The sequence below is a fragment of the Equus quagga genome, chromosome 5 (genome assembly GCF_021613505.1).
Source record: "Equus quagga isolate Etosha38 chromosome 5, UCLA_HA_Equagga_1.0, whole genome shotgun sequence".
Lineage (NCBI taxonomy): Eukaryota > Metazoa > Chordata > Mammalia > Perissodactyla > Equidae > Equus > Equus quagga.
In genome coordinates, this window is record NC_060271.1 from 99,798,105 (window position 1) to 99,810,667 (window position 12,563).

At 38.6% G+C, this 12,563-nt stretch overlaps 1 protein-coding gene across 1 annotated transcript in view; it reads right to left on the minus strand.

The window, feature by feature from the left end:
• Positions 1–12,563, minus strand: part of MSH2 (mutS homolog 2) — a 75,396-nt gene that overhangs the window by 37,532 nt on the left and 25,301 nt on the right. Inside the window, exon 7 of the mRNA XM_046663248.1 lies at positions 11,373–11,572. Within this exon, the coding sequence (XP_046519204.1) occupies positions 11,373–11,572 (200 nt within the window). The remainder of the gene's footprint in view (positions 1–11,372; positions 11,573–12,563) is intronic.

Below are 12,563 nucleotides of genomic sequence, written 5' to 3' on the forward strand. Positions count from 1 at the left end.
GAATGGAGACCTGGGTGCCAATCCCAGCTCTGCTACCTACTGGCTTTGTGATCTGGAGCACGCTACTCTCAGCCCCCTTTTCCTTGTCTATTACAATGGGAGTGATAACAATAGCTACCCAGAAGATGAATAAATGAGATAACGATACACAACACTTAGTATAGAGCATGACACTTAACATAAGCTAGCAACAGTTAACCATGTATTACTATTGGTTCTAACATAAGGATTTTTTTTCTGATCTCCAATAAATTCCCTTGGAAAAATTCTGCAAGTGATCTCTAGCACTCTGCATTTCACTCCAAAGCAACAGTTCCCAACCTTTTCCAGAAACGTCAGTAGCTCTCGGTTGAAAAAATGATGAAAGATTCCAACTATGAAGTCAGCAAAACTGTTATAAGAATTCATGTTTTATTAATCACAACAGCATCTACATATATTTAGAAAATAGTACACACGCGAAACATTATTCAGACAGTCTATAAACAACGCTTTGCTCACATGATGTCTGTTGTGCTACAACGCCTGGTTCTTTATTCCACATCAGCTCACATGCTATTGGTAAATCCAGAGACGGCAGGAAAACGCAGAGGTGGCGTTGGTTCACCATTATTTTTCCCCCCAACCCATTAATGTTTTTTTTTTTTTATTAATGTTATGATAGATTACAACCTTGTGAGATTTCAGTCGTACATTTTTGTTAGTCATGTTGTGGGTACACCACTTCCCCCTTTGTGCCCTCCCCGCACCCCCCCTTTTCCCTGGTAACCACTGATCAGATCTCCTTATCAATATACTAACTTCCACCTATGAGTAGAGTCATATAGAGTTCGTCTTTCTCTGACTGGCTTATTTCGCTTAACATAATACCCTCGAGGTCCATCCACGTTGCTGTGAATGGGCCAATTTTGTCTTTTTTTATGGCTGAGTAGTATTCCATTGTGTATATATACTACATCTTCTTTATCCAATCATCAGTTTCTGGGCATGTAGGTTGGTTCCACGTCTTGGCTATTGTAAATAATGCTGCGATGAACATAGGGGTGCAACAGACTCTTGAGATTTCTAATTTCAGGTTCTTAGGATAGATACCCAGTAATGGGATGGCTGGGTCATAGGGTACTTCTATTTTTAACTTTTTGAGAAATCTCCATACTGTTTTCCATAGTGGCTGTACCAGTTTGCATTCCCACCAACAGTGTATGAGGGTTCCTTTTTCTCCACAACCTCTCCAACATTTGTCGCTCTTGGTTTTGGATGTTTTTGCCAATCTAACGGGTGTAAGGTGATATCTTAGTGTAGCTTTAATTTGCATTTCCCTGATGATTAGCGATGATGAACATCTTTTCATGTGTCTATTGGCCATATTCATATCTTCTTTTGAGAAATGTCTGTTCATGTCCTCTGCCCATTTGTTGATCGGGTTGTTTGTTTTTTTGTTGTTAAGCAGTGTGAGTTCTTTGTATATTATGGAGATTAACCCTTTGTCGGATAAGTGGCTTGTAAATATTTTTTCCCAATTAGTGAGCTGTTTTTTTGTTTCAACCCTGTTTTCCCTTGCCTTGAAGAAGCTCTTTAGTCTGAAGAAGTCCCATTTGTTTATTATTTCTATTGTTTCCCTCAACTGAGGAGTTATAGTGTCCAAAAAGATTCTTTTGAAACTGATGTCAAAGAGCGTACTGCCTATATTCTCTTCCAAAAGACTTACTGTCTCAGGCCTAATCTTTAGGTCTTTGATCCATTTTGAGTTTATTTTGGTGTGTGCTGAAAAAGAATGGTCAATTTTCAATCTTTTGCATGTGGCTCTCCAGTTTTCCCAGCACCATTTGTTGAAGAGACTTTCTTTTCTCCATTGTAGGCCCTCTGCGCCTTTGTCGAAGATTAGCTGTCCATAGATGTGTGGTTTTATCTCTGGGCTTTCAATTCTGTTCCATTGATCTGTGGACCTGTTTTTGTACCAGTACCATGCTGCTTTGATCACTGTAGCTTTGTAGTATGTTTTGAAATCGGGGATTGTGATTCCGCCGGCTTTGTTTTTCTTGCTCAGGATTGCTTTAGCAATTCGCGGTCTTTTGTTGCCCCATATGAATTTTAGGGTTGTTTGTTCAATTTCTGTGAAGAATGTTCTTGGGATTCTGATTGGGATAGCATTGAATCTGTAGATTGCTTTAGGTAGTATGGACATTTTAACTATGTTTATTCTTCCAATCCATGTGCATGGAATGTCTTTCCATCTCTTTATGTCATCGTCAATTTCTTTCAAGAAAGTCTTGTAGTTTTCATTGTATAGATCCTTCACTTCCTTGGTTAAGTTTATCCCAAGGTATTTTATTCTTTTTGTTGCGATTGTGAATGGGATTGAGTTCTTGAGTTCTTTTTCTGTTAGTTCATTGTTAGTGTATAGAAATGTTACTGATTTATGCACGTTAATTTTATACCCTGCTACTTTGCTGTAGTTGTTGATTATTTCTAATAGTTTTTCTATGGATTCTTTGGGGTTTTCTATATATAAGATCATGTCGTCTGCAAACAGCGAGAGTTTTACTTCTTCGTTACCTATTTGGATTCCTTTTATTTCTTTTTCCTGCCGAATTGCTCTGGCCAGCACCTCCAGTATTATGTTGAATAGGAGTGGTGAAAGTGGGCACCCTTGTCTTGTTCCTGACCTCAGAGGGATGGCTTTCAGTTTTTGTCCATTGAGTATGATGTTGGCTGTGGGTCTGTTATATATGGCCTTTATTATGTTGAGGTACTTTCCTTCTATACCCATTTTATCCAGCCCATTAATGTTTTGAAGTGATCACGGGCAAGCTCTCACATAATTAAAGAGTAAGCTTAGCAATATATGAAGACCTCAGAGTAGTTGGCTTAATGACCATTGTACTTTCCACTACGTTAAGATGTGTAGAAAAGCTGAGTATAGACAAGGGTGCAAAAATATTTGCCCATATTAAAACAAGTTTTTTTTGACTGAACTCTATACCCTGGTTCAGAATTTTAACTTTGATGAAACTGACCATTTATTAGAAGGAAATGCCCTCAAAGAGCATCTCAAAGGAGAAAACAAGAGCCCCAGACTTTAAGGCTGCAAAGAATCACCTGATGTTTGGTGCTACACGCAAATGCAATGGAGATTTATGTAGGCTACTATTTCTTTTTCAAAGATTTTATTTTTTTTTCGTTTTTCTCCCCAAAGTCCCCCGGTACAAAGTTGTGTATTTTTAGTTGTGGGTCTTTCTAGTTGTGGCATGTGGGAGGCCACCTCAGCATGGCTTGATGAGCGGTGCCATGTCCGTGCCCAGGATCCGAACCAGCAAAACCCTGGGCCGCCACAGCGGAGTGCGTGAACTTAACCACTCAGCCACGGGGCCAGCCCCCTAGGCTACTATTATTATTAAAGTTTGTTAATGCTTTTGTTAGTAATTGTTTAAAAAGTTTCATATACTTTGACGTCTACTTTAACCTTATTTTCTCTATATGCTCTGTTATGTTTCTAGCACATGACTCTGAAGAAGGTAAGGTTTTCCAAGAATACTCACATGGTATTATTACAGAAATAGCTAAATAAATTTGAGAAGCTATCATCCTTAACATGTCCTCTAGCCTCTCAAACACACAGGCCCAGCTTTCTGCAGCTCTTCTCAAATTCAATAAAGCCCCTTCTGCACTCACCTGCTCCCTATCCTGTAAGCTTTCACTAGCATCTTAACTTCCTTCCCCTATTTGTAATTTGTACTGAGTCCCAGTTGCCAATTTCCAACTGGGCTTTTTTTTTTTCCCCCCAATTGATTATGGCTTTTAATTAAAAATAATTATTTAAAGTCATTAAATAATTTTTGTAAATACTCCAGATTCATTGTCAGCCCCTAAAGATTCATTTATAACTCCTTGAAGATTTTATTTTCAAAAGTGCTGTGTGTGCTTCATAAACTGCTGCAAGGTTTAGGTCAATAAGCTTAAGTACCTACATTTCTATAACAACTTAAAGCATAATTTAATCACCATTAAATGTTTCATCATCACTTACTACGATAAAAATTACAACCAATTTCAGGATAAACTGAAAGCCCATTAAGCCCATCAAGCGTTACGTGGTTCATTAAAATATACTCCTGGAATGCTGCCCAGGCCAGCTTCTAAATGCAAACCTTAACCGGTGTATCAACACTAATTCTGAGACTTATTTTCTCCATCTTACCTATGTTCATGCCACTTACTCACAGACTGAGAGAAATACTAAGGTCTTTAGTGAATTTAGACAGGTTAATTTGCAAATGGCAAAAACTGCTTTGGTGTGTCCATTAGCAAAAAATAAAAATGTTGCACTTTCTTGATATGTCACTGCAGAATTTTTTTTATAAAATTCTATTTTTGGAGGATGCAATGTACCAAATGGTGACAAGTTAATAATACTGTATTGTATATTTGAAAGTTGCTAAGAGAGTAAATCTTAAAAGTTCTCATTACAAGAAAAAAAATTCCTATCTGTATAGGTGATGGATGTTAACTAGACTTACTGCAGTGATCATTTCACAAAATATACAATTATTGAATCATTATGTTGTACACTTGAAACTAATATGTTATATGTCAACTATACCTCAGGTTTTAAAAGTTATATTCTGGGGCCTGCCCAGTGGCACAGTGGTTGAGTTTGCACATTCCGCTTTGGTGGCCCCGGGTTCGCTGGTTCAGATGCCGGGTGCAGACCTACGCTTGCTGTGGCAGGCGTCCCACATATAAAGTAGAGGAAGATGGGCACAGATGTTAGTTCAGGGCCAGTCTTCCTCAACAAAAAGAGGAGGATTGGTGGCAGATGTTAGCTCAGGGCTCATCTTCCTCAAATCAATTAATTAATTAAATTAAATAAATGCAGACCAGAAGGGTAAAGTCTAGAAGGATACAAAAAAAACTAAGTGGTTACTCTGCTAGAGTTAAACTGGGTGTTGACATTTACATTATTACTTTTGTTATTATATGGAAAAAATGCATAGCGTGGCCCAGAAATTCTAGTTTTAGGAATCTAATAACAGGAAAAAAACAAAATCAAAACACCAGAGAGGTAGATAGACTTTGAAAGTTTCAATTTCCTGGAACCTTAAAATAATAATAGATGTTAGCTAAATATAAATTGTAGGGGACGGACCAGTGGCACAGCGGTTAAGTGCACACATTCCGCTTTGGTGGCCCAGGGTTCACCAGTTCAGATCCCAGGTGCGGACATGGCACCGCTTGGCACACCATGCTGTGGCAGGCATCCCACACATAAAGTAGAGGAAGATGAGCATGGATGTTAGCTCAGGGCCAGTCTTCCTCAGCGAAAAGAGGAGGATTAGCAGCAGTTAGCTCAGGGCTGATCTTCCTCAAAATAAATAAATAAATAGTAAAGAATGATTAATAGTATTTAACATTTAAAATGTCAAACAATGGAGGTTATGGCAACTGACAATTAGTACTACATACATGTTTACCTCACCAATATATTCTATTACACTTTTGCATACAGCCAGTTCTGTTAAAATACAAGATAAGCATCCCTAAAAATGACAGCACTATGTAAAATTGTGCAAGAAAAACCATAGTTTATGAGAAAAATGGGGTTAGGGCTCAATACTCAGAAACTTCATCACATTAAAAAAAAAAGATAGGAACCTAATAAAAGCAGTTGCACAGTTTTACATATGTGAAACTAAACAGTCAAGAAATATGTAAATACTATAAACAATGTACTTTACTTTGAAAAAGACCTAAGGTTTGCTTGTGGAGGTGGACTTCTGAAGGGCTAGGACTTGTGAATTATTACGAAATGATGAGAAGTGTCTAAAATGGGATGCAAAATTCTAACACGAGATGTGAATGACGGTGGTGCATAACGTACACTGTGAACTGAGGTCACTGGCAGACATCTGAGGTGCACGTGTGTGCCTGTGTCTATAGACATTTTGTGTACTTCTACAGTGCTCAGTTCAGCTGGATGGAGTTTTCTGCTTTCACCTACTGTTTCCTTCGGACAAAATGGTACATAAGCAATGCAAAATTCACATTCTGTTCAAACTGTTCCATAATATATCAACCACAGTGGAACAAATCTACGTTTTTTTGTTTCTTTGGTTTTTTATTAAAGATTTTATTTTTTCCCTTTTCTCCCCAAAGCCCCCCAGTACATAGGTGTATATTCTTAGTTGTGGGTCCTTCTAGTTGTAGCATGTGGGATGCCGCCTCAGCATGGCTTGATGAGCAGTGCCATGTCCACACCCAAGATTTGAACTGGTGAAACCCTGGGTCACCACAGTGGAGTGTACAAACTTAAGCACTCAGCCATGGGGCCAGCCCAAATCTATGCTTTTAAAACAAGTGTTATAGCAGAATCGACCATATAATTTTGCTTAAAGACTGAAACAACATGTATCAATATATTAATAATGATTCTCCCTGGACACTATGATAATTACCTATAATTTATGTTGCTTTTATAAACTGTGACATGAAATTTAAAGAAAATATTTCCAGGGCCGGCCTGGTGGTACACATTCCGCTTCTCAGCAGCCCAGGGTTCATCGGTTCAGATCCTGGGTGTGGACATGGCACTGCTTGGCACGCCATGCTGTGGTAGGCGTCCCACATGTAAAGTAGAGGAAGATGGGCATGGATGTTAGCTCAGGGCCAGGCTTCCTCAGCAAAAAAGAGGAGGACTGGCAGTAGTTAGCTCAGGGCTAATCTTCTTCAAAAAAATAAAAAGAAAAAAAGAAAAAAGAAAGAAAATGTTTCCAAAATACAAAATTCAACCAAATCTTATTTAGTAGTTTCAAAGGCTAAGTTTAAAAAGTGCTAAATTAGTAAAGCAGATTCCTTTCCAGAAATACCAAATCAATTGCTTCTTTTTTTTTTTGAGGAAGATTAGCCCTGAGCTAACATCCGTGCCCATCTTCCTCTGCTTTATATGTGGGATGCCTGCCACAGCATGGCTTGCCAAGCGGTGCCATGTCTGCACCCGGGATCCGAACCGGAGAACCCCAGGCCACCAACGGAACAAGTGAACTTAACCGCTGTGCCACCAGGCCAGTCCAAATTAATTGCTTTTATGTTCTTATCTTCCATTTAGAAGGAAACTAAGCAATCAAGTAAAAAATGTGATTATTTATTAGACTAACTTACTATGTTATTTAGGGTTAAAAAAGCAATGGAGATAAGTGCAGGTACTATAGAAATCAGAGAAAGAAACCACTAGTCTGTGTGAGAAGGTCAGAGAAGGCTTTGCAGAAAGAGTGACATCTGAGCTCAATCCTGGAAATATCAGTAGGGGTTCATCACATGAACAAGGTAGGAAAGGACATTTAAGAGGGGAAAAACAAGCACAAAAGCATAGAAGGGCACAGCATGTCTGGAGATGAACTCCTGCACAGGTGAGGGAGTGTAGAGGAAGCTGAACAGGGAAGCAGCGGCCAGATCATTCAAAGGAAGAGGGCTTTTTCCTGTAGGTTATGGGAAGCAATTACTGTGTTCTGAACTGAAGGGGAACAAATGACATGATCAGATGTGCTATGAAAGATGACTTGGGGTTTACTGAGGAGTATGCACAGACCAGGGGAGGGAAATTAGCAAATGTGAGATATTTAAGAAGTATATTGAACAGAAACAAATGATTAATTGGATATGGGGAGAGCGAAGGGTTAACCTTCTCAGTATGATAGCTGTTACAACAAAATTAATCAATAAAACAACCTCGATACTTAGTGGAGTTGTTTTAAGCACTATCAGAAATTTGTCCTAAATGCAGAATACTATTATTTTAGGTTGTATCTCAACTTTTTCATTTTAAGAGAAATGAGGAATAAGGGAGGCCAGGTGTATTTTTCAAATAGTTATATCTGACAGGAGAAAGATAATTTAGAGCAGAGCATTTATCACTTGATGCAAATCTACTTTCTATACTGTTGCTGCCCTCTGCTGTCTCTGAATTTACTTTATCTTCTTTTTTGTTTCAGGAATAACACTAAGATATCATTTAATCTAAAGTTACCAAAAACCAAAAATATCCCAAGATGTCAGGAGAACACACTCAATTTCTAGCAGTACACTAATATACTAAAAAAAACTTTTAAGTCATGATTTTGCTTTCAAAGATAGGGCATTTTGGTTTATTTCCCTCATAAATTAGCCCCACTCTTGGCTTTCTCCATGAAATCTGTAGGTTAAGGAGCTGTGCTGAACTCCACAAAATGCCATTCTGCTGTTTCTTTAAAAACTTGAGACGTTAGTTAGGTTCACAATAACCAGGGCATACCTAGTCTCCAATGTTCCATGTTACAGAAAGAAAAGAACACAGCTCTTAGCACAAGACCTGGAACAGTCTTTCTCCTCCAACATTTTCTAGGCCAAGTGACATCAAATACCTAACCAGACATCAGTTACCAAGTAGACAATGTGCAGCACTTGATTTAGACTCTCTCTCACAGGTCTATATAACTTAAGTGTTACACCAAAAAAATAAAGAATTACTGACTTGTTGCAAAAGTCTCATCAAATACATTATTAGGCTACACATTTGCAGGGGGGTTGAGGAAGAGAGTCAAGCTACTCTCAACCAGAGTTCCTACCTTCCATGCTCATCCCAGGGAATGAGAAAGACTACCCAAAAAATGTACAGAGCAGTATTACTTATCTTTTTTTTCAGGGGTAGGGTGGGGGGTGGAGTGGGTTTACATATGCTTTTGATATCCAATGAAAATTACAGATTCTTTCCCCAGAAAAAAATATACATATATATAAAATTTTGCATAAAATTTCAGGACACTTCCAAGACTTTATTCAAGAATCCCAGTTTTAAAGTTCCTGGTATTTAGTGAAAAGATGGACAAAAATAGAACTCTGGGGGGTGGGGTCGCGGGCACTTAAGAGAAAGGTAAAAAATAGAAGGATACAATCCAGCAATTCTACTTCTGGGTATATATTCCAAGGAAATGAAATCACTATCTTGAAGAGATTATCTGCACTCCCACGTTCACTGCAGCATTATTTATAACAGCCAAGAAATGGAAACAACCCAAGTGTCCACCAATGGATGTATGGATAAAGAAGATGTGAGAGAGAGATATATATGTACATATATATAATAGAGCATTATTCAGCCATAAAAAAGAAGGAAATTCTAACATTTGTGACAACATGGATGAACCTTGAGGCCTTTATGCTAAGTGAAGTAAGTCAGAGAAGACAGATACACAAAGAAGTGAGTATGATCTCACTTAGATATGGAATCTAATAAGACCAAACTTATAGAAACAGAACAGACTGGTGACTGCCAAGGATGGGGGTTTGGGGGTGAGAGAAATGCACGAAGGTGGTCAAAAGGTACAAAGCTTCAGTTACAAGATAAATAAGCTCTGGGAATATAATGTGCAGTATAACGACTATAGTTAAAAATACTGTATGTATATTTGAAAGCTGCTAAGAGAGGAGATCTAAAAGTTCTCACAAGAAAAAAAATTTGTGCCTATGTATGGTGATAGATGTTAACTAGACTTACCGTGGTGATCATTTCAAGATATATACAAATATTAAGTCACTACGCTATACTCCTTAAATGAATACAATGTTTACATCAATTACATCTCAATAAAATGGGAAGGAAAAAAAAAACCTGTCAAACTCAGCAGTGAAACCTGGGAAGATAAGGACTGGACCATGTTCCCTGGATTTAGCAACAAGTCAGTCACTTAGTAAATGCCCTGTGAGTACTGTGGTCAGGGCTGGAAGCCAGCCAAGTGAATGAAAGATAGAAATGGAGGCTTTCAGAAACTTGCCTGGGAATGGAAAGAGGCAGAGAGATATGGGTGACACAAGAAGATGACACAGGGACAAGGATATCTTTTTTAAAAAAACAGGATAGATATGAATTATTTTTAAAATACTTTGTGGTAAAGAGCCATTAGAGAGATTAAAGGGAAGTGAGAGATAAGAAGTAAAGAGGTGGGGCCAGCCCGCGTGGCTTAGTGGTTAAGTGCAGTGCACTCCACTTTGGCACCCTGGGTTCCGTTCCCAGGCACAGACCTACACCACACATCAGCAGCCAAGATGTGGTGGCAACTCACGTACAAAATAGAGGAAGACTGGCACAGATGTTAGCTCAGGGCAAATCTTCCCCAGCAAAAAACAACTATGCTTATCAGGGGCTGGCGGCTGGCCCAGTGGCATAGTGGTTAAGTTCACATGCTCCGCTTCAGTGGCCCAGGGTTCACAGGTTTGGATCCTGGGCGCAGACCTAGCACCGCTTGTCAAGCCATGCTATAGCGGCATCCCACACAAAATAGAGGAAGATTGGCACGTCTAACTCAGTGACAATCTTCCTCAAGTAAAAAGAGGAAGATTGGCAACAGATGATACTCAGAGCCAAGCTTCCTCAAAAATACAAAACAAAACAAAACAAACACCTATACTTGTCAGGGCAAGTTGATTTTATCCACCAATACTATATTAATTAACTTCATTGCTAATTAGCTTATATGTGACTTCACTCACTTTATTCTGGTAACTTCAACTGTTAGAGAGGACCAAGATGCTTTGTCTTAACTTTCTTTCACAGGTGTGCCATAGAGGTTAACCACTAGGCCTGGAATTTGCCTATGCTGTGTCCTTTAAGTTCCTGCAAGGTAATGACCCCTGGTCAAGGCAGGAAACATACTAATTGTGCTGTTTGTAATCAAGGGTCTGAGGATATTCAGGAAGGTCTGTTCAGCCTGTCAGCATTGTTTACTGGGATTGAGGATTTGTACCTGGTCTCAGGGAGGCTTCCCAGAGGGCACTGCTATAGAAGCTAGTAACAGAACAGGAATGTGCCCAGGAGGCCAGCAAAACATAAAAAAGCCCAGCCAAGACTCCATTTTAGGCTCCTTGGTTCCAAGGTGCTCTGCACACATTGGTGGTCCCTGATCCAAGAGAGAAAGAACACCTCACTACAGACCTTTCAAAAGGAAGGACAATAGGAACCTGCACCTGACCTCTCTGCCCCTGTGCCGTGACAGCCTTTCCCTGTGATGCATATCCTGACTTTAGTGCTGCTGCTAGACTGTGTCCTTTTTCTGTAATAAACTGTACATTTGTAGGCACTGTCATTCTGGGTCCTGTGAGTCTTCTTTAGCAACTGAACCCTGTTCAACTGCTGCTGTTAGTGCAACAGGCCTATTAATAAACCCAGAAACCCTAACATTCATTTCTAAAAAGCAAAACTTCTAAGTTGTCTCATGATTCCTGGCTTCTGTTTTTTAGTAACAAAGCTGTTATTAGGAAAACTTACAGAGTATGTCACCAAAACCAACTGTTAGCACATTTGCTAACTATGTTCAGAGTGAAGGAAAACAAAATCATTCTGTTACCTTCATATTTTTCCAGAGCCTGTATAACATTAGGGAGCTGATTTATACCCTGATAGAGTCGATAGCAATCTTGTAAGTTTGCTGCTTGTCTTTGAAATTTCTTGGCAAGTCGGTTAAGATCTGGGAATCGACGAAGTAAATCTTCTTGTAAACTTTGTCTCAATTCTGCATCTTCTACAAAAGCTTCCACTAAATTTAATCTGAAACAAATTATACTATAATTAATCTTAAATATTTCTGCATAAAATTAAAACTTGTCAAACAGGTACATGAGTCTCAACTAAATGAACTAAAAAGTTCCATGTAAGAAGCTTGAATCTATCCTGAAATGTTAGCTTTTTATAGAGGATAAAAAGCTCTATAGCATTGTGATGTAAGCAGTTTCTGATTAGTTAATAACCAAATTAATGTTAAGTGGTATTATAAGATACTGATATATATCCAATTTTGTTTGACTTTCACCAAATTGAATAGAAGAATTTCATTACTGGGACATTGTTGTTAACAAAGACATTATTGCACACGTAAATAATGATCTTTAATGAAACAGAATTACAATTCAAGAATGTTGCCAAATCCAATACTTATTCTATCAGAAGGTCTTATAAATTTTCAAAATGCATCCTAAAACTAGCTCATGACAGCACAAAGCCAAAAATTTGTAACTGAAATAAGTTTATTGCTTCCCAAAGTTACTAAGTACAATCTTAGCTTGTGTCAAGAACTATAAAATATGCAGTGCATATTGCTTTTACCATTTATTGGAATGAGTGGCTTTCCATTTTTTTCACTGTAACCCACAGCAAGAAATAACTTTTTACATCAAGAGCCAGCACACGCACACATAGACATTGTAGTAAGCATATTATGCCACCTCAAAACACGCCACTTTGGCAGAAGGAATATTTTGAGAAGACAACTGAGGAGCAGCAGAAAAAACTAAAGCTCTCTGCCTTCTCCCTATTTGCATTAAAGCAGGACCTTAACTTACAAAGGTGTCCGGCATCCTTCTTTACTAGGAAGAACAAAAGTTAACCACTCCAGACAACTTTAGACCTTTATCAGCTTGGAGATGGTACCAGAGGAATCTACATAACAAACTTTACTAGCTAGCCTTTATCTACCATTAGTTTCCCAAATATCTGCCTTCCCACAATTTGCAGCCCTAGGAACTCAAAGTCTTTTTCCTTT